Here is a 25,660-nt window from a genome sequence, read left to right as displayed (position 1 = left end):
GTGTGTGGGGGTGTGTGTGGGGGGTGTATATGTCTGTGTGTCTCTGTGTATATGTCTGTGTGTCTGTGTGTATGTATGTGTGTTGTGTGTGTGTGTTGTGTATGTGTCTGTGTGTCTCTGTGTCTCTGTGTGTGTGTCTGTGTGTGTATGTGTGTTGTGTGTGTGTGTTGTGTATGCGTCTGTGTGTCTCTGTGTCTCTGTGTGTGTGTCTGTGTCTGTGTGTGTGTATGTGTGTCTGTGTGTCTGTGCATCTGTGTGTGTGTGTCTACAGATTGGGCGTAGATCCCTCAAATGCGTTTCACCAACGCTCTAAGGCTGAGCCACTTCATCTTGGAATCACAGAATTGTTCTTCTGAAATGAGCATAGTGACACCGAGCCCCTCTGGGTCCTGATTTCTCTGAATTTTAAATCCTATGCTTCTGAAGTTTGTTTTTTCTCCTTGACATCTCATTACCTGGTTCAACTTTATGTTCACTTCCTTTAATTGACGTCTAATTTCTACGATTTTCTCCTATAACATAAGGAGAGAGAAACATAGTGTAAGGATAGTTAGAAGGAATGGTCTAGGAAACAGAAGTAAAGCAATCTTTAGGAGGAACAAATGATGTCCAACAAACTTCATGTGTGGTATTTGGCATGCTTTGCTTTTAGCATGTACACAAAATTGCACAGCTCCAACACAGTTTCATACACGTGTGTCACGCCTTCTCCATTTTCCTGTTATCACGTGTCTTCCTGAGTGTGGTAGCTCACACCTGTAAACACAGTTCTGGGGAAACTGAAGCAGCTGGATTGCTGAGAGTTCAAGGTTAGCCTAGGCTAAATGTGAGTTCCAGACCAACCTATGATTAAGAGAAGACTCTCGTCTCAAAACAAAATGAAACAACTCAAGTAGACCAGAGAGGTGGCTCAGCAGGTAATAGCATTTGCCACTAACCCGACTTACATCTCTGAACTCCACATGGTAGAAGGACAGAACCAATTCTGGGAAGTTGTCTCTGAAATTTATACATGCATACATACATACACACATGCACACATACACACATGCACACATGCACACATACATGTACACACCCATTCATACCCATATACACTACATACATGCATGCACATATACATGTATACACCCATTCATACACATATGTACACATACACATATATACACATACATACACACATGTATACATGAATACATGCATGCACACACATACAAAGCATACAATAAACAACATAAATACAATAAAAATTTAAAAATAAACATCCCACCAATGAAATGAAAAAAGCTTTCTCTGAAGGGAATCTCTCTAAAAACACAAGAAACTAAAGAAATAGAACTCTTTGGTGGTTTGGAAATACCACAAGAACACATCAAGAGGTCACCAAAGGCAGAATCAGCACCTTGCTTTCTAAGGATACAGTTAACAAATTCCCATTCCTGAGATGTTCTCTCTGAGCTAGCAGGGTTGGGGTTCTGGGATTTGGACAGGCAGTTCTCCTTAAGGTTCCTGTCTTCACGATGGCATCAAGACAGAAGAAGCCTATGAGGAAGCTTCACCCAGTGTCTGGGAAGCACAATAGAGACCAGTTTTCTGAGCATCAAACAAGGGAGGTGGAGTCTCCTGGAGGAAGACCCTCGACACTGTCTGGTCAGCGTCCTCCTGTGATGGAGGTGGGTCTTCCTCCTGCTATGGTCTGTTGGGTACAAGCATTGGGAAGTGTCCAAACCCAGCTTACCTCAATGTCTGCCTCCTGATCAGGGTCCTCCAGATTTTTAGACTGATTTTCCAGGGATATAACCTCAGTTAGCAAGCTACGAACAAATGAAGAAATGGACTAAGTCCTGTGAACTGAGGGGGAAGAAAAGTCATCCAACATGGGAGAGATTTCCAATCTTTCAAAACTCAAGTGCTGTTCTACACGGAAAGGCACAGCAAAGAGAAGCAAGGCTCCACCCACTAAACCTCTACTCATGTTAGAAGGCACGGATTGAGAGAGAGAGGACTGGTTTTTCCAGCACTGGGGCTTGAACCAAGGCATTTGCTTGTGCAGGAGAAGCAAGCACTGAGTGGTAGCCACAGCCTGGGCAGTGACATTTCAAAATCCAAAGGCTCAGTATCTGGGCTTTCGTCCACACTCCATCAAGAAGCTTTAACTAGGTAGCCAGTTGGGCATGGCGGTGCACACCTATAATCCCAGCACTCGCAGTAGAGGCAGGAGGATCTAGCTACATCATGTAGCCTGGGCTACATGAGACAGAGTCTTAAAGCACACGCACAAGGAGAACAGAAAAGAATGGATTTTGTGGCTGATGGAGATATTCTATGTCCTCACTGTGTCGGTTCCATAACTATGTAAAGCCCCCAGGACCTTACATTAAAGAACACAATCGTCTCGTAATACAGCTATACTTTAATTTAGAAAGGAAATTTATAGTGTATGGCACTTGGATCCTTTTTAATGCTTTGGAGGGTAAAAAGGTTGGACGTGGAGAAGGTGGGTATGAGCAGACGCTTTGAGACAGATTGAGAAGAAGCAGCTAGGAGTGTAGCTCCTCTGTGCTAGCAAAGAGGTTGGAGCTCAGCAGGGAAATCAGGGGCTTCAGACATTTCTTTCCCGTAAGAGCTTCTGTTCGTTAGCCACTGCCTGTGATTCACAACATGAACCTCACAGTATGCCAGTGAGGAGGCTGTAAATACATAACTCTCTATATATGAGGCAAGGCAAGCCCTTAAAAAGTGATCAATTCACCCAATAAATGGGCCATCGAGATTCAAGCTCCGCCTTTGTAATGGGGGTGTAACTCAGTTAGTAGAGTGCTGGATTAGCATTTGGCTCAGATTCTGGCATAAAACAGGTTGGCGTAGCACACTCCATAATCAGGAGGTAGAGGCAGGAGGGTTAGGAGTTCAGAACTGCGTTCAGAACACAGCAAGTCTGAGGCTAAGCTGGGCTGTATAACCCTATTTCAATGGTAATAAGCGGGATTCAGGAGAGATGGTTCAGCAGCTGAAGACAGAAGGACATCGGTCCTCAGCCTGCTCAAGGCAGCTCACAACTGCCTGTAACTCAAGCTCCAGGGGATCTGATGCTTCTGGCCTCTTGGGTGTCTGTGCTGACACACACATGCACATACACATACACACACACACTCTCTCTCATAAGTAACAATGGTGAAAATAGAAAGTTATGCACACCCAGCCAGCGTGTGAGAAGTCTTTCAGAGAAGCGAGAGACACAGAGCTCTGGGACGCCAACTTCTAACGCTGAGATTATACTCTTGTCCCCGTGGCACCGTCTGCTCGCTGTGCCACGGTGTCCAGAGCTTTCAAGCTGGAAGACATTCTAGTTTCCTCCCAGTCCCAACGTCCAGCGCCTACCTCTTCACCGTGCTTTCTGTACTATTTATGTTCTGTATAATGTTGTTGATTCTCTCCAACCAGTCAACGTGGTGGGCTCCAAGTTCTTTCATCTGTAGACCCATCTTCTCATGCCAGTAGTTCAGCTTGACCACCAAGCTGTCCGGGATCCTGTGGAGACAGAACCCTAGTCACTGGGAGGTGGGAAGTAAAAAACACCATAGATGGCTCTAAGAGATCTTCCTGTGCATTTTCTATTACTAAAGTGGACCAACTGGCCGCTCACTTACCCATGTAAACGGGTCTTTAAAAGTCCAGATAAAGCAAATAATCTTGCAAAATAGGTCTGGTGTTACTGAGAATCAAACCTAGGGCCTCACACAAAGCAAACGCTCCACAATGCACCTGCATGCCCGGCCCGGAGGATTGGCTCAGCTGCTTTCAAGCACTTGTTGCTCTTGTGTAGAACCTAGGTTTGAGTCCCAACACCCACACAGTGGTCCACAGCCATCCATAACTCAGAGGGTCTGACACCCTCTTCTAACTTCCTTGGGTACACACGCAGTGCACATACATACACGATGCAGGCAAACATTCACACGCCTACTTTTTAGAAAAGCATCATCTATCTGTCTCAGTGCTAGGGACTGAACCCAGGGCTTCACACATGCTAAGAAAGCACTCTACCACTGACGCCCCCAGCCCTAAAAACAGATACATTCGAAGTCTCCCGCTGTAGAGTGAGCGTTGGATACTGGGCAACAATAGTGACAGGGGAGGAGAGGTGTCCAACATATGACATGCAAGGGCTTACTGGCAGGCTTTTAACGATGATTCGAATAATTTTCATATGGAAGAAGTTATCTGAAACTGTTGACATACATTTCCGTTCTAAACTCCAAATCCAACCACACACAGAGGACCCGCCAGCCCTGCTAGCGTCGTCAGCCAAGGACGGGCTGACTCTACCCTCTTGCTACGCAGGGCCAACCAGTCCCTGCGCATGCGGATGCTGCCTAGAGTTGTGAGTCTTCCGGACTTTCTCAGAACGCCTTCCCAGGATTCATCATCATCCCCCATCACTCAGTGCTCTTCGCTGGTTCGTGTCCAAGCTTACGGGGTGCTCTCGTCTGAAGACGGTGGCCGCGGAGACGCTTGCGGGACCTCGCAAACCGGAGTTACTTCTCGCTCATCCTGTTTGCTTGGTGGGTCCTCGCGGTGCTGGGACTCCTCTTCCAACCCATCCTGGATGAGATGAGGGCGGAAAGGAAGTAGAATACGTGAGTCATGAGAGAGAGGGGGGCGGGCTCCTCCAGCCCTACCGGACAGCCTGCCTGAGCCTTCTACATGGATGAGAGAGGGAGATAGCCCTCTATTCAGCTCGTCGGAGGCTGGGGCAGGCTTTCCAGTGTAGTATCAGCCTCCCACAGAAGAGCGGTTTTCAGAGTGAATGACCGTACACTCCAAAACTTGACTCAAATGACATGGCTGTTCTGGTCTCCTCAGAAACTCAGTGTTAGCCAGGCAAAGGGTAACAGTGGTCTTCAGGAGGCTGGGGTGGGAGACTGCCATGAGTGTGAGGCTTAGACAGTGAGTCCTGGGCCAGCCCAGGCCACAAGTGAGTTATAGGCCAGCCTGGGCTACATAGACCACAGCAAAAACAAGAACGAATGAAACAAAACATACAGGAGGGTCTTTAATATCATAAAACAGGTAGAACTGAGTACACAGCATAGGTCTTGTCCCAGTGCTAGTTTAAAAAAAAAAAAGACAAAAAACAAAAAACAAAACAGCTCTAGAACCCAGGTTCAGTTCCCAGCTTGGTCATCGGTGACTCCGGACCCAGGGAAGCTGATACCCACTTCTGTCCCCTGAAAGCACCAGGGATACAGACGGCGCACAGACCTACATGAAGGAAAAGCGTGTACACAGGTAAAATACACAAATCTTTAAAAGAGACATAGCTCTAAAAACCATTTGAGGCACAACTGAGGAAACCGGGATGCGGACAGGACGAGAATATTAGGCTCCTTTATGTGTTAAACTGCTGATTTCTGTAGATGTGATGACAGTATTTTGGATTTGTAGAAGAAAATCTTTATTTTTAGAGATGCTTTCTGAAGGCAGCAGGAGCAAACTGTTGTGCTTGTTTGACCTACTTTTAAACGGCTTGGTGAAGTGCGTTTATTTATGCACACAAAGATCAAGCAAATGCCAATGCGTTTCGCTGACTGACACGGATGCTATCTTAGAAATGCCTCTGTGAGAACGTGACCCACGGCTGTTCTGTGCTTTCACGTCCTCATGCAATTTCTTTTCATGGCAAGGGGTTTGAGAGAAATAGCATACTCCGTTGCATTTAGCCGCTGAAATCTCTTCTTTCCTGTACCCCACCTCCCTCAGTTTGTCTTTTTTGCTTTGTTTTAGAAAAATATTAATCCTATACAGGTAAAATGACCAAAAATAATAATAATAACAACCTACTTTACAATACTTCTCCCCCTCTCTCTCCCTCTCTTTCTCTCTCTCTCCCTCTCTCCCTCTCTCTCATCCCCCTCTCTCTTCTTCCCTCCCCCTCTTTCTTCTTCTCTCTCTCTCCCTCTCTCTCTCGCTCTCTCCCTCTTCCCCCTCTCTCTTCTTCTTTCCATCTCTCTCTCCCTTTCTCCCTCTTTCCCCTCTCTCTTCTTCCCTCCCCCTCTTTCTTCTTCTCTCTCTCTCCCTCTCTCTCGCTCTCTCCCTCTTCCCCCTCTCTCTTCTTCTTTCCCCCTCTCTCTCCCTTTCTCCCTCTTTCCCCTCTCTCTTCTTCTCTCCCTCTCTTTCTTCCTCCCTCCCTTTCTCTCTCTCTTGCTCTCTCTCTCCCCCCTCTCTCTCTTGCTCTCTCTCTCCCTCTTTCCCTCTCTCTTCTTCCCTCCCCCTCTTTCTTCTCTCTCTCTCTCCCTCTCTCTCTCGCTCTCTCCCTCTTTCCCCCTCTCTTCTTCCCTCCCCCTCTTTCTTCCTCCCTCCCTTTCTCTCTCTTGCTCTCTCTCTCCCCCCTCTCTCTCTTGCTCTCTCTCTCCCTCTTTCCCCCTCTCTTCTTCCCTCCCCCTCTTTCTTCCTCTCTCTCTCTCTCTCTCCCTCTCTCTCTCTCGCTCTCTCCCTCTTTCCCCTCTCTCTTCTTCTCTCCCTCTCTTTCTTCCTCCCTCCCTTTCTCTCTCTCTTGCTCTCTCTCCCCCCTCTCTCTCTTGCTCTCTCTCTCCCTCTTTCCCCCTCTCTCTTCTTCCCTCCCCCTCTTTCTTCTCTCTCTCTCTCCCTCTCTCTCTCTCTCTCGCTCTCCCTCTTTCCCCCTCTCTCTTCTTCTCTCCCTCTCTTTCTTCCTCCCTCCCTTTCTCTCTCTCTTGCTCTCTCTCTCCCCCCTCTCTCTCTTGCTCTCTCTCTCTTCTTCTCTCCCTCTCTTTCTTCCTCCCTCCCTTTCTCTCTCTCTCCCCCCTCTCTCTCTTGCTCTCTCTCTCCCCCCTCTCTCTCTTGCTCTCTCTCTCCCCCCTCTCTCTCTTGCTCTCTCTCTCCCTCTTTCCCCCTCTCTTCTTCCCTCCCCCTCTTTCTTCCCCTCTCTCTCTCTCCCTCTCTCTCTCTCGCTCTCTCCCTCTTTCCCCTCTCTCTTCTTCTCTCCCTCTCTTTCTTCCTCCCTCCCTTTCTCTCTCTCTTGCTCTCTCTCCCCCCTCTCTCTTGCTCTCTCTCTCCCTCTTTCCCCCTCTCTCTTCTTCCCTCCCCCTCTTTCTTCTCTCTCTCTCTCCCTCTCTCTCTCTCTCGCTCTCCCTCTTTCCCCCTCTCTCTTCTTCTCTCCCTCTCTTTCTTCCTCCCTCCCTTTCTCTCTCTCCCCCCTCTCTCTCTCGCTCTCTCCCTCTTTCCCCCTCTCTCTTCTTCCCTCCCCCTCTTCCCCCCCCCTCTCTCTCTCTGAAACTCTACTGTAAAATAGTTCTTCCGACCTCTCCTGTGCTTCAATCAGACAAATTTAAACGGGAAAGAGAAAAGTTTGGGGTGGGCAAAACAGATTAGGTCCTCACCAAAAGACCTGTATAAACAAACCAATGTCCACACAGCACAGGGGATTAACTGCTGGCACCCTGCAGGTATGCCCACGTCCCCACACTGTATGTCTCCTTATTTGGACAAGAGTCTTTGAGGTAGACTTTGTCCTTGAGTTAAAAGAGCTTGAAATAGGGTCACTATAGACTTTCTGGACAGCTCCTAAGTCCAGGGGACCGGCCTTAGCTTGAGACACAGAAAGCTAGCTGTAGGAGAGGTGCAGGGAGGTGGAGACAGAAACCCCACAGCAGCGAGGCAGCCTCAGTAAGCGCAGGCACAGACCCCAGGAGGAGGAAGGGAAAGGATTCCCACGTAGATGGAATGAAAGCAAAACGAAGGGATTCTGTTGGAAGACTTTCTGCAACCAGAGGATAATTTTACACATTACCTCTGCTCTATGGTGACCCACGCCAATTGTAATTGATGCTCACAGACAAATACAACACATAACACATGGGGTTGGGGGCATGGAACAGCTAGGATAACCCCAACTTGTGGACAGCAGTGGGAGGCAGTGCCATCCCTGGCCTCTCTGCTGCAGTGTTACACGTATAAATGGAAAACCCTGGGGCATTTTCTTCCTGCCTTGAGACACAAGGCAAGGTCATTTCTTTACCTGCCGTGCCATTGATGTCTCTCTTTTATTTTTCCTTCTTTTGTGTTTGTTGGTGGGTTTGGTTCCATCCGCTATGGGACTGTGTGACAAGGCTGACCTTGAGCTTCTCACTCTCCCATCTTCACCCTCTAAGGGCTGGGATTTCAAGCATATAGCACCAGGCCCACCTGAGCTTACCCATTTCTTAGTGTCCATCTTGTAAAGGACATCGGTCTGTAGGTTTTCAGAAAGTTTCTCTTTTTCATCTGGTCTGTCTGAGATGTGGTCCATTTCAGCAACTTCCCTTAGCAATGCAAACACGCGAACAAAGCAAACAGAGTTAATTACTGTACAGTAGGAGTTCAGGCTGATCCTCTGCCCTACACGATTCTAATGGAGACCTAAGGAACACACTTCACCCCCAGGTATATCTGCTACCCTCATACTGACCTTGTCCTGTGTGAACAATGCCACGTACAGTACATTTTGCAGAAGAGAAATAGAAAGGCTGCAAAAATATTTGTTGGCTGAATCCATTAATTATTTAACAGGGAGGTCCCAAATTCCAAATCGCTGATGTTCGTGTTTATATGTATAAAAGTATGGAAAATACAAACGGTAAGCAAACAGCAAACGGTGGAATCTCAAAAAAAATCTACCAAAGGGTAGATGGGCAGAGGACCAGGTCTGTGATGGGTCTATGTGACCGTGTTGTTAACATGACAGACTCTAAAATCACCTGGGAGGTGGGCTTCTGGAGCACTGTCCTGGCAGTCATTGGGCTGGAAGACCCGCCCACTGTGGGCGGCGCCCTTCCCAGGCTGTGCTGGAAGACCCGCCCACTGTGGGTGGCATTCTTCTCTGGCTGGGCTGGAAGACCAGCTCACTGTGGGTGGCACCCATCCCTGGCTCGGCTGGAAGACACGCCCACTGTTGGGATTCTGGACTGTATAAACAGAGAAAAGGAGCTGGGCAGAAGCACGGATTCATTGCTCTCTGCTTCTTGTGTATGGATGCAGTGTGACCAGCTGTGTCAGTCTTCCACTGCCTTGATTTATCCACCAAGACGAACTTTGTCTTGAATTGTGAGCAAGATAAACCCTCTCTGTCAAGGGTGGCTTTTGCTGCTGTTTTATTTTTAATCGCAGCAACAGGAAAAGAAACTAGGACATACTGGTTATCTTTCTCATTGCTGGGATAAATCCCTGAGACGGAACAGTGAGGTGGAGAGTCCACCGTGGTGGAGAGGGTACTGGGGAGAGCCTAAGGCTGTCTGCTCACACCCAGGCAGCAAGGAGAGAGAGAGAGAGGTAAGGAGCCCAACTCCAAGTGCTAAGGCTCCCTCCCAGTGACAGAGTGACAGGCTTCCTCAGGTAGGTCTCACAAAGGTTCCCTAACCTTCAGAACAGCACCATCAGCTGGGACCAAGTGTTCAGACACACGGGGCCATGGGAACGTTTTAAATCACACCTGTAAATATTTAGTTCACCCACCACAATCTTTATTCTTCCAGAGTGTATGACAAGCATGCAGGTTTCCATGGCTCTGTATGAATATGAATGTCTTAGTTAGGGTTTTCCTGCTGTGAACAGACACCGTAACCATGGCAACTCTTATAAATGACAACATGTAATTGGGACTGGCTTACAGGTTTTAGAGGTTCAGTCTGTTATCATTGAGGTGGGAACATGGCAACATCCAGGCAGGCATGGTGCAGGAGGAGCTGAGAGTTCTACATCTGCATCTGAAGGCTGCTAGCAGAATACTGACTTACAGGCAGCTAGGGTGAGGGTCTTAAGGCCCACGCCCACAGTGACACACCCACTCCAACAAGGCCACACCCACTCCAACAAGGCCACACCCACTCCAACAAGGCCACACCCACTCCAACAAGGCCACACCCACTCCAACAAGGCCACACCTTCTAAAAGCGCCACTCCCTTGGCCGAGCACAGACAAACTACCACAATGAGTATATTTATATACATTATTTTGAATTTTGAATTTCCTTTGTAATAACCTATTTGAAGTCCATTTCATATCAGTACATGAGGATTTCTTCATGTATGACTCTATGTTGGGATAGTATAATTTTCCATTTCTATGTGTATGTATGTGTGTGTGTGTGTGTGTGTGTGTGTGTGTGTGTGTGTGCATACATGTTGTGTGGGTGCAGAGGTCAGAGATCAACATAGAGGTCTTCTTTTATTGCGTTTCATGTTCTTTCACGGAACCTGGTGGTCACTGTTTTGGCTCCGCTGGCTGGCTAGGCAAGTCCCTAGGTTCCTCTAGTCTCTGCCTTCCAACACTGGGGCTACAGCAAGCACTGTCACACTCTTTTATGTGACCCCGTGCTTACATGACCAGTACTTTACCTACTGAGCAGTCCCCATGACGCCCCAGGAAAATAATAACACAAGCAGTGCTGTCGTGGGGACCCTCTTGTCCATGTGCTGCGTGTGGCAGCTGGAGCCAGCAAAGTGACAGGCAGTCCCTGAACCCTGCCTGGCTAAACTTTCCCAGACTGCACTTTGCTCATTTATGGCTACTGCTTTGGCTTTTGTAGACAGGGCCACACATCGTCCCTTTGAACTACGTGGCTGAGGCTGGGTTAGGACTGCTAATCCTGCTGCATCCACTTTCAAATGTCGGGAGAACAGGCATGCACCCATGTGCCTAGCTTTGAACTTCTGCTTCAAAGATGTGGAATTCATTTCTGTTCCTGGCAGAAATGGTGACGAAAACCCCACTTTCTCCAGAGTCGTGTATCTTTTAAGTTCCCATTCTCTGCCAACCTGAGGTTCAAGCTGGAAGGGTGGTTTGATGTTAATTTCTTGGGGCGAGTGGAGCAGAGAACCTTTGCCTATGGGTTCGAAGCTTAGTCCTGTTTTCTCCTTGTGTGACAACCGTGTCAGAGCCCTCTGCCCATCTCCTGTTGGGCTGATACTATCTTACTAAGATGCGTCTATGTGACACGTGCACACATTTAAAAATGAATCACAACGACCTTGCAATGTATGTCTGTAGTAGGTCCTGTCTGTGGACCCTGAGCCCAGAGGTGGGCAGGGGACTTGTCACGCTTACCTTACTCTGGTGGTTTGAATGAGATGTCCCTGTAGTCTCAGCCACTTGATTACTTGGTCCCTAACTGATGACGCTGTCCGGAAGGTTTAGGAGCATAGTCTGGTTAGAGGAAGTTTATAACTGGAGGTGGACTTTCAGAGTTCAAAACTCCTGCCGTTTCCAGTTTGCTATCTCCACTCTGTGTCTGTGGCTCGAGATGTGAGAGCCCTCGGCTGCTGTTCTAGCTGCCATGCCTGCCACCAGCTCCCACTGCTCCACCATCATGGACTCACTCTCTGAGAGGCCAATAAAGCTTTTCTGTAAACTACCGAGGTCTCAGTGCCTTATCATAACAGGAGTGGTGATTATTCGCACATAGGAAAAGGTCCTTGCATCTATAGGCTTATATTAACTCTCTTTAATCCCAGCACTTGGGAGGCAAAGATCTCTGTGAATCCAAGGCCAGCCTGGCCCACTTAATGAGTTCCAGATCAGCCAGAGCTACACGGCGAGACACGATCTCAAACATAATCAGCAGCAACAAGAGTTACCCACTGGATCCGTGGCTGCTGATAATTATGCGATTGTGTAACCAATAAAATAAAAGGTAACTGCATTCTAAACGTCTATGCCTTTAGCAGCTGTAGATAAGGGAGCCGTGAAGAAATCTACAAGAAATGGACAATTTCCTAAGGGGAAAGTGGCATCTTGGCCAGCTCTGCTGCTGATGCCTCCTCGTTCGCACCACAACCTCACAAGTGGCCGTAAGTCTACTCCGGTAGATACTTATGAGTTACAAGTAGATGAACTGGAGAAGAAAATGTCCACCCTGACCCTGAACAGAGGTCTCGTGATCGGTCTCCTGCTGAGGCAGGTCCCGGAAGTGACTCAGGTGAGCCCAGCCCTACTTACTTCGCACCTTCGGTCACGCTGACGTTTTGGAGAAAGTCACTGCTTTCCTCAGTCAGCTGATGTTCCTTCCCATCTGTCCTCATCTGCAGAGACGTCATGTCTTCACTGAGGGTCGCCAGTGTGAGAGCCGACACGTCAGTGCTGCAAGGACAGTGACAGGAAATCTGTCAGCCGGATCAACAGTCCCTTGACATGTGGCTAACTCTTCCACAGAGAATGCAGCCTGTTTCCCACTGCTGCCAAGGTGGCTGTCCATTCTACCAGACCCCAAAGCAAGCTCTTGAGAGTCTCTCTTCAAGTATACAAGGGAAAGGGTCTGTGTGCGATTGCCCCCAAGGACGCAGCTCATGTCCAAGTCGATAAATCACCCTTGAATGGGGACATCATAGAGAAATACACGTCAGTCATGTGAGGGACATGACTCTGCATGTTTGTAAGTTATTTCTGGTGGTGTAACATGCATGCTGCAAAAACCAGAGAGCAGAATATAAAGTTGCTAGTATTTCAGGGCTAAATAACCAGAGACATCCAGATGCGAGCATTTACCACTGAGATGGTTTGTCCTACCACTCTCTGTCTTTAGACCTCCGGTGTGTTTTGCTGTTTCCCATTCCTGACAACTGTGTCATTTCCAACTCCCCACTAGTAGACTACATTAGCGATATCACGATGTAATACAGTCTCATGAGGATGACACCTGAACCCCTAGGTGCTCAAGCTTCTTCCCTAGAACTCGGGTTATTAAATCAAAGTGGGCTATCACACAGATTCTTCAGGATTTAGAGAAATATTTCTAAATCGGAGCTCAAAACGGCAACAACAGAATGTGCAGAGTGAGTTCCAGGACAGCCAGGGCTAATCAGAGAAAACAGAACACAAAACAAAAAGCCTGTATGTAAGACTGTGAACTGAAACCGAATCCTTTGCAATACTCTTAAGCAAGTTCAGTCCCTTCTCCAGTCCCCACCCCCAAACTGAACTTCTAAAGGCTCAATCAACAAGTGCCACCAGCCGCTGTGTGTGAGCCCTGCCCTTCCTTCTGGCCAGCTGAGCTCACTGAAGAGCAGGGAATGGTGGAAAGGTTCAAGTACTTTGGCAACGAGGATTAAAATATAGGGAAAGAAATGCAGAGAAGGTTCAAATCTAAGATCCCAGTACTTGTAAGGCTGTGGCAGGGGGGATGACCTTCAGTAGCTCAGGTCAGCCAAGGCTATAGCATGAGGCCTTAGCTCCAAAGAAACACACAGGCAAAGAAGGGTGAGACCAAAACACGTGTGAAAAGCTTTGGGAAGGTGATGGGGTGAGGGCTGTCTTGGTACATAGGCAGGCAGATCTCTGGGTCTTGCTAGCCAGCCAGCCTAGCCTACTGAATCCAGAGTTCCAGATCAGTGGGAAACTCTGTCTCAAAAAAATAAAGTGGGGGCCTTTGAGAGGGCTGAGTAGGTAAGTGCACTCACTGTCCAGCCTGATGACTCCAGTTTGATCCCCGAACCCGCATGGTGGAGAGGACTGATTCCCACACATAGTCCTTCGACCTCCTCATGCACACCAGAGAAAATGTGCACACATGTAAATATCGATGGATTTTAAAGAATTAAAATCAAAGCAGGCAGCAAGCAATACACATCTGCACACCCACATGCACACACCAGAAAAGGAAGTTAATCCTTGTTATATTAACCTCACATAACAAGGTAGTAATTGTAGTGGTAACAGTACTGATTATATTGACAAAGCCGTTTTGCTTTTGTTAGTAAGTCACGTGTTACATTGTTTCATTCAGTCCTTACCACTACCCTTCGGGCAGTTAACAATTCAGATCTTAACCATTCCTATTTTTAGGTCAGGAAACCTCAAGCAGTGATGACCCACGATTTGTCCAGTTTCATTAAGATGTGGTAGAAGTGAGATTTTAACTGTCAGTCAGCTTCACAATTGCCTATGAACATAAAACTTTCTGCTTCGATAGGTTTGACCACAGCCCACTGACCTCCAAGGCAGCCCCACCCTCTGAAGATAACGTCTGAGTCTCTATACAGCGGGAAGAAGCCCACTACTATAAACTCGGTGTGCAACGCCAGCACATGAGCTCTGTGCTTGCTGAACACAGAACTTCCCATCCTCCCCAGCCTCACCTGACCGGCCACTTCATTTCAAAGAGAACCCAGTGGTTCCGATATACAGAGAAGTTTGGACACACTCATTCTTTGGAGCTTACTTAACAGCAACCCCTCTTCTCCCTATATTACCCTGTTTTTTGTTTTTACCGGTTGACCTTCAAGGCTGTATGGCATTAATCAATGAGAATGAACCCTTGTCCCTTTCTCCACACACCACAAAAACGTTTAGAATTATCACCTTGAGGGGGAAAAAATGTGTTTTAATGGAAAGGAACTGATCCACTTTAGAAGACTGACTCATGGCGGATTGATTCTCTAGCCCACCCCCCCCAGCACAAATTTCCCTCTTCAGAGCCTGCTTGCTGGGTAAGTTGAGGAGGAACGTGAGTTGAGTAATCAGGGACTTGGTGAGGAGGCAGCACACAGAGGGGCCCATGTTCTTGTCCTTCCTGATCTTGTTACATTTGTACCTCAGAGTTCCCTGGGACGTTTGGCTAGTGGCACAGCCTGTGTTCCCCAGCTCCCCGGGCAGAGAGGCCTTGCAGGTTGGTCCACACCTGGGCAGAAAAGCTTGCAGTTGGGCCTGTTCTCTCTGACATTCTACTTGGAACCCAGCATGCGAAGCTCCTAACTCCCTCCCCTGAGAGGGAAGACAGCAGTGTCCCCTGCCTGTCTCTAACCCATACACAAGCTGGCCTCTTAGCCTCCTGGTTTCCCTTCTAGGGCTAGGGCCATCTCCCACCCTGCCATCTTCTCACCCATCAGCTGGCCTCAGACACACAGTGACCGGGGATACTCCTCTGACCTCAGCTCCCTCCACCACACACTCTTTCAACTTGTCTTCTCTCCCACTTTGACTTTGGAGCCTCCAACTTCCTCACTGATGCTCAAAGGCCTCCCACCTGGGCCTCTACCAAGCTGCTCTGAGTCTCTGCTCCGGAGAACAGTTGGCCTTGAGGCAGTGGTTACAAGCTGACCCTCAACGACCACATTTCCTCTTGCTATGCTTGAATGACACACTTTTCCAGGAAAATCTACATTTCTCTCTGTCCTTTCCAGCCATCATTCGTGGGAAGCCAGAATCCACGGCAGGACCTAACAGGCTGACCTCTGCACCTCTCAACTCCTGAATCCTTTCTCCTCCAGCAGCAGGATGGAGATGAGAGTAGAACTGCTTACAAGCCTTACCTTTGGTTTGCATCCATGTTTGAAGCCTGGTTTTGCCGCACGCCTGCTGTTTGATTTGGGGGCAGAGTTAATTACTTTGTCCAGAAGCAGGGTTTGGTAATGGCTACCTACCCGAAACACTGGAAGGATTAAGGTGATAATTGGGAAGGAGCTGGGAGCTGAGCAGTTGCAGGAGGGAGCTCCTGGTAGAAAGCAGGTACCTCGAGGAGAGCCATGATTACTTGCTTCCATGGCTTTCCCGGCTAGCAGAGTGGCCAGCTCTCCCTGTAGGTGCTCAGAGTCTTATCAAGGGTACTGGAGGATGTGCAGCGAGCAGCTGAGATTTTTAACAGGACCTCTGAGGTTTTGTGCTCAGCACCACCTCAGCTTGAAGCTCAGACAGGCACCTCTGTCCTGGGACCTTTGCTTTACCCTTCCTGGTTCAGAGGTCAGATTCTGCCCCCTGCCCTCTCAAAGTGCCTGTTGGGACAATCTCCAGCCTTCAGGTTCCCACCTCATATCATAATTATAACCTGTCTTTAGAGGTCCCAGGACTCCACGTTTCTTTAGGGAAAAAAAATCACAAAATTGTTCTAATTTAATCAACACTATAATAGCAAATACTTTTTGAACGTTCACTAATATGCCAGATATTCTTGTATATATATTTTACATATATGAGATTTTTCTAAATAATTCTCCAACAGAGGAAGGATCTGTGACTCATATTCAACCTAGATTCGTGTGGCCTCAGCCTCCATGCCCTTAAGTACACTGTATTGTGGTCACTTCATATTGGGATCTCACGATGGTGGTGGCAGTGGTGGTGGTGATGGTGGTGATGGTGGTGGGGGTGGCAGTGAACGCTTACCCATACAAAGTAAATAAATGTAATTTAAAGGTTTGGGGGGAATGGGTGTGGAGAGTGCTGGAGAGATGGATCACCAATTGAGATGTTTATTGTTCTTCCAAAGAACCCAGGCTCGGTTTCCAGCATCTGTGTAGGAAACACCTGTAACTCCATCTGAAGGAGTTCTGATACTCCCTCATGGCCTCCAAGGGCACTGGCACATAACACACACACACACACACACACACACACACACACACACTACACACACACACACACACACTACACACACACTACACACACACACACACACTACACACACTACACACACACACACACACACAGGCACACACACACACTACACACACACACACTACACACATACACTACACACACACACACTACACACACACACACTACACACACACACACAGGCACACACACACACTACACACACACACACACTACACACATACACTACACACACACACACACTACACACACACACTACACACACACACACTACACACACACACTACACACACACTACACACACACACACACTACACACACACACACACTACACACACACTACACACACACACATACACACACAGGCACACACACACTACACACACACACACACTACACACACACACACACACACTACACACATACACACTACACACATACACACACAGGCACACACACACACTACACACACACACACTACACACACACACACACAGGCACACACACACACTACACACACACACACACACTACACACACACACACTACACACACACACACAGGCACACACACACACACACACTACACACACACACACTACACACATACACACACAGGCACACACACACACTACACACACACACACTACACACACACACACAGGCACACACACACTACACACACACACACACACACAGGCACACCCTCTCGAGCACACACGTACACACACAAGTAAAAATAAAACATTTTACAACCAGCACACATGGCACTCAAGTTTTAGTGGCAGAACGATCACTGTAATCTTGTTGAAGTATAAATTATATAACCATCTGTCTTACTAAAGGCCTTGCACCAGCATCATGCCGGTCACCGCCCCTGTCAGAAGGTCAGGTATCTTCATGCTGACCTTGACAACTGCTGCAATGGGGGGGAGGGGGACAGGTGTCAAAAATAAATTAAAAAGATAATTAAAGAAGAAGAAGCAAGCTTTTATGATTTCCTGTGGCAGTTGCCACCCTTACTTGGCTGGGCCCCACTGGGGAGGGAGGCAAAGGGAGTCCAGAAGGCACATCAGACCCAGGGCTTCTGCAGAAGGGAGGGTGAACAACCAACCCTCAACCAGTTCTCCTCACTCTTCTTACTGTTCAGCCAGTTTGTCTCCATGAGGCTGCAGACAGTTTTTAAATTTGGGGTGTGGGGAGTACTGAGTAGCAGCAGTAGAAACTGCTGGAGTCAGCCTTTCTGTTCTTAGGGGGTAGGGATGTCTGGTAGAGAAACAGCCTTTCTGTTCTTTGGTGTTGGAATATCTGTGACTCTTTTTAGGGAATATGTATGAATGAATTCCATTCTCAAGCTGGGCTGTAATTCAGCGTCTAGATTTCCAGAGATTGCACACAGCCACTAAGCACGGAAGCAGCTTTTATCTGGGCAGGGTCAGGCTGGAACTCAAGATAAGCCTTTGAACAGCTTCCCCGCAGTCCTGCTGAGAACTACCTGGGAGAACACCCATGGAATACTCCTCCCATCCAGTCAGTTCCTAGAAGCCGTGCTCCGAGGCCAGGGATGGTATCTCACACGCTGGAAGTCCAGCTCCAGAGTCTCACCTGCTCCAGAACACGGCCCAGACTCCAGATACTTCTCCTGAGACATTGAGGCTTCTAGGTTTCTCCTTGGACATTGGTGCATCAGCTTGAAATGCCCAGCGAGAGTTGCCTCTGACACTGACGCTCTGGGGCCCGGCATCGAACTCCAGGACCCAGTCTATAAGGGCCTCGGAAGAAGTTTCAATCGTCAAACTAATCAATTCTCTCTACAACGTGATCTGAGGAATAAGCTTTATTACTCAGGGCCCCCTCCCCCCACTGCAGTCCTTCTGTTAAACTGAAGGGTTCCTTCCACACCACAAGCCCCACATGGGGTCAGACCGCTTCACGGGGACTGCATTTACTGTACCCAGTTCCTCTTGGCTCACAAACACTCCCTGTGGAGAGGGCTAGACACTAACAGTGGGGAAGGCGAGGTCCCCATTAGGGACCAAAAAACAGGCCCAGGAAAATTCCAGAGGAACACTAAGAATGGGAGTGTTTGGCAGAGGTATGTTTGGGCACGAGGACGGGAGGGGTTCCTTATTCCCCATCAATCCCAACTATTCAGTCAGTATCTGCCAACCGACTCTGGCTTTCGGAAACAAACACAGAATCACGGGTTGTACACATTCCCGACTGCTTGGAGCCTGGTGACTCTTGCTCTCTGCTCTCTTCCTTCAGCTTTCCCAGCTATGAACAAGTTTCTCTTCCGGCCCAGTCAGTACGTGCTTTTCCCCTCATTTTCTGCATCTTTGGGTCTGGAGTCACAGTGCAGGGCTGCCAGCTCTGGTGAAACAGCAGAGATAAACCTCACTCAGCACGCTGGCAGCCAATTCAAGGCCAACGAATCAACAACATTTTGAGCTGGGTGTGGTGCTGCCGGCCTGAGACACCAGCATTTGGGAGGCAGGAACAGGGAGATCAGAGATCCAAGGTCATTCTGGGCTACAAAATGAGTTCCAGGCCAACCCTGGATACATTTATACTAAATATGTCTTTAAACAGGAGTGCACATAAGGCAAGTTTACAGATTGGTCAGTGGATGTCAGTGTGAGCGAGGCTCACAGAGGCCCTGACCCTGCCACCTCCCTGGGAACCAGCTTTCATTCAGCCTTAGCTCTCATGCTGTTCATCGGCGTGGTAAGAACACACATGAGAATGGCCTACAATCTGAGCATCTGAAGGATGACCTGAAATAGCAAAGAATCCGTTTGACACAGTAATAAACCGGAAGGCAGATGTGTTTGTGCCTCTGACAGCCACAGGAGAGAAGGTGACTGAGGGCTGGCTTGGCAATTTGGCCTCTACTAAAATCAGGAACCCCTTCAGATATAGCAATCTCTCTGGAAAATTCTGAAACTTCTCTTTGGCTTCCCCCGAGGAGATGTTGTTTCTGGGGGCTGGGGGTAGGTGGGGTAATGCTATTTGAAGACATACTGTTGTGCATTGAACATACAGAGCCGGGAGACCAGCACACCTACAGGCTGATCTTACCTTGGTCCCCTCTATTTCCTCATTCTTAGGTGACACGTACATTCACTCGAAATTTAGCTTCTCTATAACCATGCGTTTCTCACAGATGTTTTTTATTCCATGTATGTAGAGGGGGACAGGCTCCTGCAATATTGTGCACATGAACGGCAGCTTTGAGGTGTGGAGGTGCGATCCACGTGGGTCCTGGGAAATCAGGCTCAGGCTGTCAGCCTTTGCAGCAGGTGCCATCCTTTATCCACGGAGCCATCTCCCCAGCCTGGTGGACATTATCTCTAAGAGCACCTAGCTAATTAGGGGATCCTCTGCTTGGGACTTGGCTGTGGCCTGGAAGAGCTTTCTCGGTGAGAACTTTGGCTCGAGATAATTTACTACCTTTGAGGAATAGATTCCCAAGAGAACGCGGGGTGGCAGGTGAGTACTCAGTTACACACAGGGTCATGCTCGACCATAAAGTAATGTCTTGACCAGTTTGTAAAACCTCCGTGGAACAAACTCCTGTGCGGGATGGCTGTTAGGCATCAGAGTGCCAGCCCAGGGTGAAGAGGCACGGAGGGAGGAGTGTTGAAAAAAACATGCAGCGTTTACCTCAAATCCAAGGGCAGGACAAGGAGGCTGGAATCAGAGGCAGACACCAGTTATGACCCTCAGCACAGGACACACAGGCTGCCTTCCAGAGCAATGACCTCCACGGACCGGTGAGACCTGGCTTAACACCATGTTCCTGCTCAGGGCTTCCGGGAGGTGACCATCCGGGAGGTGACCATCGAATCCGATAAGAGCAGCTCGGAAGGCTATTCTGGTTGGAGTCAGGATCATGACCTGAAACTGGCCAACAAACTGAAAGATGAGAGAGAGAGAGAGAGAGAGAGAGAGAGAGAGAGAGAGAGAGCCCTATGCTTTCAGATCTCTGCAGCAGTGGCATGGCTACCAAGTTTGAGGTTTCGTTTTTAAATGAGTCTCACTGAATATGCCAGATTGACCTTTAATTTGAGATCACCTTTTTTCTTTGGCTTTCCAAGGCATACACCATTATGCCCAGCTTTGGCTACAGACTTTAGACACAGGTAGCCAGGAACTAAAGCCCAAGAAATTGGTTTTTCATGGAGAACCTCCTTCTCTTGGTTCTCCAGGGGGAAACACTTCTCCAGGCCAGAGAAGCCAAGCAACAGTGAGCGAAGCCATGAGTGTCAGGTGTTTGTGTTGCCAAAGGACCACTCGATTGATCTATATTACATCATTTATTAGAGACAGGCTCTCATGTAGCCCAGGTTGGCCTCAAACTCACTATGTAGCCAAGGATGACTTTGAACCCCTGATCCCTCTGCTTCTTCTTCCCCAGTGTTGGGAGTGTAAGAGCACTCCAACATACACAGCTCCTACATTTTATGTATTAATTATTTTTTAAGACAAGGTCTCATTATGTGGCCTTATACCCACAGCAATCCTTCTGCCTCAATCTCCTCAGACACAAACTGTAAATCCATCCAAGGCACAAATGTTTTTTAAAAGTTTCTCTGAGCAGGAAGTTTGAAGAAGGAAGGTTTGTGTGTGTGTGTGTGTGTGTGTGTGTGTGTGTGTGTGTGTGTGTGTGTGTGTGTAAAGAGGCAGACAGACAGACAGATACAGACTGACTGACTGACTGACAGATAGGCAGGAACAGAAGAGGAGAGGAGAAAGGCCTTCTCAATTCTGTGCTACTGTGTTGACCAGCACCCTCCTCCAGCACTCACTGTCATGAGCACAGTGGATTATAAAACTTCCTGTTGCCTGGGAAGTTCTCTGTAATCGAGAGCTGTCTGACCTGTCACTTGCTTTCCTTCCCGGAAGCCCAGAGCCCAGAAAGTCTGCTTATCCAAATGCTTATGCAGAGACCCAGGCAAAGCCATCTGCTTTGATTGAAATTACAAGAAATACCTTTATGACTGACCATAAGGCTCCATCCAGCGGCTGCCTCTGTCCCTGATGGTGGCATCATGATAACAGCCCTTGGGTAACATGGCACTTAAGGAAGGTGCGACTTCACATGAACTGGCACATTTGGCTGACCCATACAGATCTGGCAGGGTGGCTGGGACCTGACATAACCTTAGGACCTCAAGCTGAAGGGTCAAAGGACTGGAATGCCTTTCTCTATGCGACTTTACCCTGAGACTGATACAAAAACTAGATTCTTCTGTTCTAAGTTCACCGTCAGCCTGACACCGTGGAGTCGGTGCTATGCTTGTCTAGCAAACATGAAGCCTTGTGTTCCAAGCCATCCCCTCATAAGCTGGGCATGAAGTGCACACCTATAATCCAAGCACTTGGGAGGTGGAGGAAAGGAGACAGGAGATCAGAAGCTTATGGTCATCTTTGGCTACGTAGCCAGTTCAAGGCCAGCCCAGATTACGTAAAAACAGACAGATGAATAAATAGTTCATTTTGTTTGCCAATCCATATTGAATCATTTAGAGGCTGAGGAGAGGATGAAGCTTATCATTTGCAGAGGCCCAGGGTCTAAGAACTGGCAAACATGCCTTTAAAAGAGCATATCTGGAGCTCAAGTCCTGTTATCCTGACACAAAGAAAAAGCATTAATTTCCACTCTCTTTCTCTCTCTGTTTTTACTTTCCTGCAGCAAGAAGAGAGCAGGGTGGGCAACGGTAATGGATTTAACATGGTCATAACTCACAAGCAGCATTGGTTAAACTCTGTAAAGTCTCTCCACTTGGGAGCCCCAAGGGGAACAAGGGGGAAGGCTCCTTAGAGTTACTGCATGCCTGCTGGTGCGTGTTGTTCTGAGTCCCTACTGTTAGGTCAATAGTCCTGACATGATGTGTTTGAGTGCCCTGCAAACCACATGCTGGGGTTGGAGAGACTCACTTTCCCCGCAGGGCTCACGAGTGGGAGCACTCCAGCAGCTCAGGTGGACAATGCAGGCAGCGGAGGGTGGGTGTACCCCAAGTCAGTGCATTGCTCCATACGTGGCGATGAGAGTTGGGTCAGGCATGGCTGAGGTTGGCTCTCTTGTTTGTGGGGTCGGGCCATGGTTTTGACAGTAATGAGGAGGAGCCAGAAGCACTTTGTTCTGTGTCCAGTGTGTCGGCTCATGTGCTTTCCAGAGAGGGGGTGGGGGGAACCATGACACCCACTGTGGTACTCACAACACTGGGGTCAGAAGAGGTCAGGGGTGGTAGGAACCTCTAAGAACTAGGGCAGTAAGACCTGTGCTGTAGCTGCTCCTCTCTGTGCCTGATTCAGGGACACCTGCCTAGGAACAGGGCCTCAGGTGATTTTTACAACATGCCTGGGAATGCAGAGAGGCTGGGACTTTTCTCACCCCAGCTCTTAGTTAAATGTCCATAGGGAGAGAGAGATAGAATGAGAGCAGGACATTCTCATAGTTGTGGCTTCTCAGCTATGACAGCAGCCACTCTTGCTTCCCTCAGCTCCTTCAGGTGAAGTGTCACAGACTTCAGGTGAAGTCACACAGTGTCCAGGTGTCTTAGTATCACAGGTGTCTCAGTGAGCAAGTGTCACAGTGTCCAAGTGTCACACTGTTCAGGTAAAATGACATAGAGTTCAATTGAAGTCACACAGTGTCTAGGTGTCACAATGGTCAGGTGTCACAATGGTCAGGTGTCTCAATGTCCAGGTTTCATGTCCAGGTGTCTCAGTGTCCAGGTGTCTCATGTCCAGGTGTCTCAGCATTCAGGTGTCTCAGTGTCCAGGTGTCTCAGTGTTCAAATAAAATGACACAGAATTCAAATGAAGTCACACAGTGTTCATGTGTCATAGTGACCAGATGTCACTGTGTTCAGGTAAAATGGCACAGAGTTCAAGTGCAGTCACACAGTATCCAGGTATCACAGTGTCCAGGTGTCTCAGTGTCCAGGTGTCACTGTGTTCAAGTGTTTCAGAGTCCAGGTATCAGTTTTCAGGAGAAGTGACACAGTGGTGACCCTGTGAATTGACTTACCAGTGAATTGACTTTTCTGAGACAATGCCTTGCTGTGTAGCCCTCGCTGGCTTGGAGCTCACTGTGTAGACTGGGTTACAGTTGGTCATGATGAGGAAGTCAAGGCAAGAACTTCTGCCGCAGCACACCTACAGTCAAGAGCAGAAGGAGATGAATACATGTGTGTTTGTTTGCACTTATGTTAGATTTCTCCACACAGTACAGTTCATGACTTCCTGCCTAGGGAATGGTGCTACCCACCACCAAGATGGGCTCTCCTCCTCTATTAACAGAAAATCCCCCAGAGGCACACCCACAGGCCAACCCATTGAGACAGTTTCTCTTGGTGGGCCTTTCTTCCCAGACAATGGTAGGCGACATCAAGTTGACAATTAAAGATGACCATGGTGTGTGTGTGTGTGTGTGTGTGTGTGTGTGTGTGTGTGTGTGTGTGTGTGTGTGTTTTCTGGTATGAGAAGGTTCCTTCCTCCTCCACCCCCCATAACTTATTTTCTTACCCATTTCTTTCTTCCCAAGAACAGAGTCTCAGCCTCAGACACCAACCCTTAATCCTAGGGAGGCAGTGACGAGGGTTAAGAGCAACCAGAGTGGCAGAGGTCTTAATGGCAGTAAGGAGGGTGATGGGGGTGGCTTCCCCTTCCCCCACCCACCTTGTTCCAGAAAAGAACATAAAATCTTCACAATAGAGACTCTCAGTCTGGGGATGGGTGAGACTTTTATACCCTCCCCTCAGGGGCCTGGGCAGTGAATAGAGAGGTATTTTGGGTTTGGTTTGGTTTGGTTGTTCTTGGTTGGTTGGTTCGTTAGTTTGATCACCACACTGAACTGCTAGATAGTATCTATCAGCCAACATCTCTAGGTGTGCAAGTCAGGTTCCCACACCACGCAGCAGGACTGTCAGAAATGCTCACAACACTGACCCAGAAATCCTAGACTGTCGTGGCAACGTCAACACTGTGAAGTGTCCCCAAATGAAAACCTTACTGGGAGTTTATAAGCACGTCAGTGTGGTTCACGCTGTGCGTGGATATGAACAGGAAGGCAGCTGGACTTTGGGAGCAGGTGCAAGAATGGTGGCTGTGACTGGTGTAAGCCACCCACTAATGGCCTGATGCCAGGTGCCACCTCTCTGTGGCAGGCATCCTCCTCAGATGCCTCCTCTGTCCCAGAGTGTAGGAGATGCCCAAAGCAAAGAAGTCCTCTTGTCTGACTGGAAGCAGGTCCCAGCTCTCAGAAACCCCTGTGTGTTTCTAAGTTTGGACTGTTCATAGCTGGGATGGCTGTACTGTTTTCCATTCGGCTACCGTAGTCATTAGACAGCTCGTAGTTAAATTGCTCACCCTGGTGTGCATTCAGTGTTATTTATAGGCTAAACATTCTAATTTTAGGGGTAAAAGAGAACGCATTTTTTAATGTTCCTTTTCCCAAAATGCCAGCCAGTTTTCTTTTTCTTAGCCTAAAATTACAAAGGCAGAGTGTGTCCTTCGGCAAAAGGGTCTCCCATTCCTTGCTCTGTGGGTTCTAGCTGCAAAGCCGTCTCTATATTCTCATCCCCGAACTGTGGGGGATTTTATTGTTTTTAAAATTATCTAGTTATTTACTGAAGCCTGGTCTGCTGTGGAGCCCAGGCTGACCTTGAACTCACAAGCCTCCTGTCTTTGTCTAGGCATGAGAGGATGCCCTCCTGTATCCCACTAGAGAAATCCACCACTACCAAGTCATGCAGGAGGCAGGTCCTGGAAGGAGAAGCCTTAGTGAGTTTGATAAGCTATACTATTTTGTCCCCAGGTGTCCCTTTGGGAGGACAGCTGGGCCCTGTTTCTGCTTGCCAGCCTATAGAAGAGTCCTGATGTGTGCATTTCTAAAGTGATCCCATCAGACACAGATGGCACAGTCCTGAGACCACAGACAGGACCACTGTGGATATTACATCCTTCCCTCCTGACAGGGTCACACGGTAACCCAGGATGGCTTCAAACTCACAATCCTCCTGCTTTGGTTTCTGAGGTGTAAACACACCCACCCATTCCTTTTTGACGACTTCTGTTTCACTGTTAAATAGGTTTGCAACGGCTCTCGTGCTTCAGCAGCACACTGCACACGCTGTAAGGAACAGCCAGCCAGGCGTGATGCCAACAACCGGAGATAAAGGCAGGAAGATAGGTGTTCAAGGTCAGCCTCGGTAACAGACTGGCTTAAAGGTCATCCCAGGCTCCATGAGAAAAAAAAATGAGGTAAAAAA

The 25,660-nt window shown here is 48.3% G+C and overlaps 1 protein-coding gene across 4 annotated transcripts in view; it reads right to left on the bottom strand.

The window, feature by feature from the left end:
- Smco2 (single-pass membrane protein with coiled-coil domains 2) overlaps positions 1 to 20,333 on the bottom strand; it is a 30,214-nt gene extending 9,881 nt beyond the window's left edge. The window contains exons 1-7 of one of the 4 annotated variants that reach the window (NM_001431937.1): positions 20,046 to 20,333; positions 11,993 to 12,133; positions 8,216 to 8,321; positions 4,478 to 4,605; positions 3,382 to 3,531; positions 1,739 to 1,814; positions 456 to 512 (exon numbers count right to left, since the gene is read on the bottom strand). In NM_001431937.1, coding sequence (NP_001418866.1) covers positions 456 to 512; positions 1,739 to 1,814; positions 3,382 to 3,531; positions 4,478 to 4,605; positions 8,216 to 8,321; positions 11,993 to 12,090 — 615 coding nt within the window. In that variant the 5' untranslated portion in view covers positions 12,091 to 12,133; positions 20,046 to 20,333. Of the gene's footprint in view, positions 1 to 455; positions 513 to 1,738; positions 1,815 to 3,381; positions 3,532 to 4,477; positions 4,606 to 8,215; positions 8,322 to 11,992; positions 12,134 to 14,582; positions 14,715 to 20,045 lie in introns of those variants that run through there. The other 3 variants (NM_001431938.1, NM_001431936.1, XM_087655419.1) reach the window with 3 other exon arrangements.
- Positions 20,334 to 25,660: the final 5,327 nt, after the last annotated feature.

This window comes from Rattus norvegicus, chromosome 4 (assembly GCF_021556685.1).
Source record: "Rattus norvegicus strain SHRSP/BbbUtx chromosome 4, alternate assembly SHRSP_T2T, whole genome shotgun sequence".
In the NCBI taxonomy this organism is placed as follows: domain Eukaryota; kingdom Metazoa; phylum Chordata; class Mammalia; order Rodentia; family Muridae; genus Rattus; species Rattus norvegicus.
This window is presented reverse-complemented; position numbering and strand designations above follow the sequence as displayed.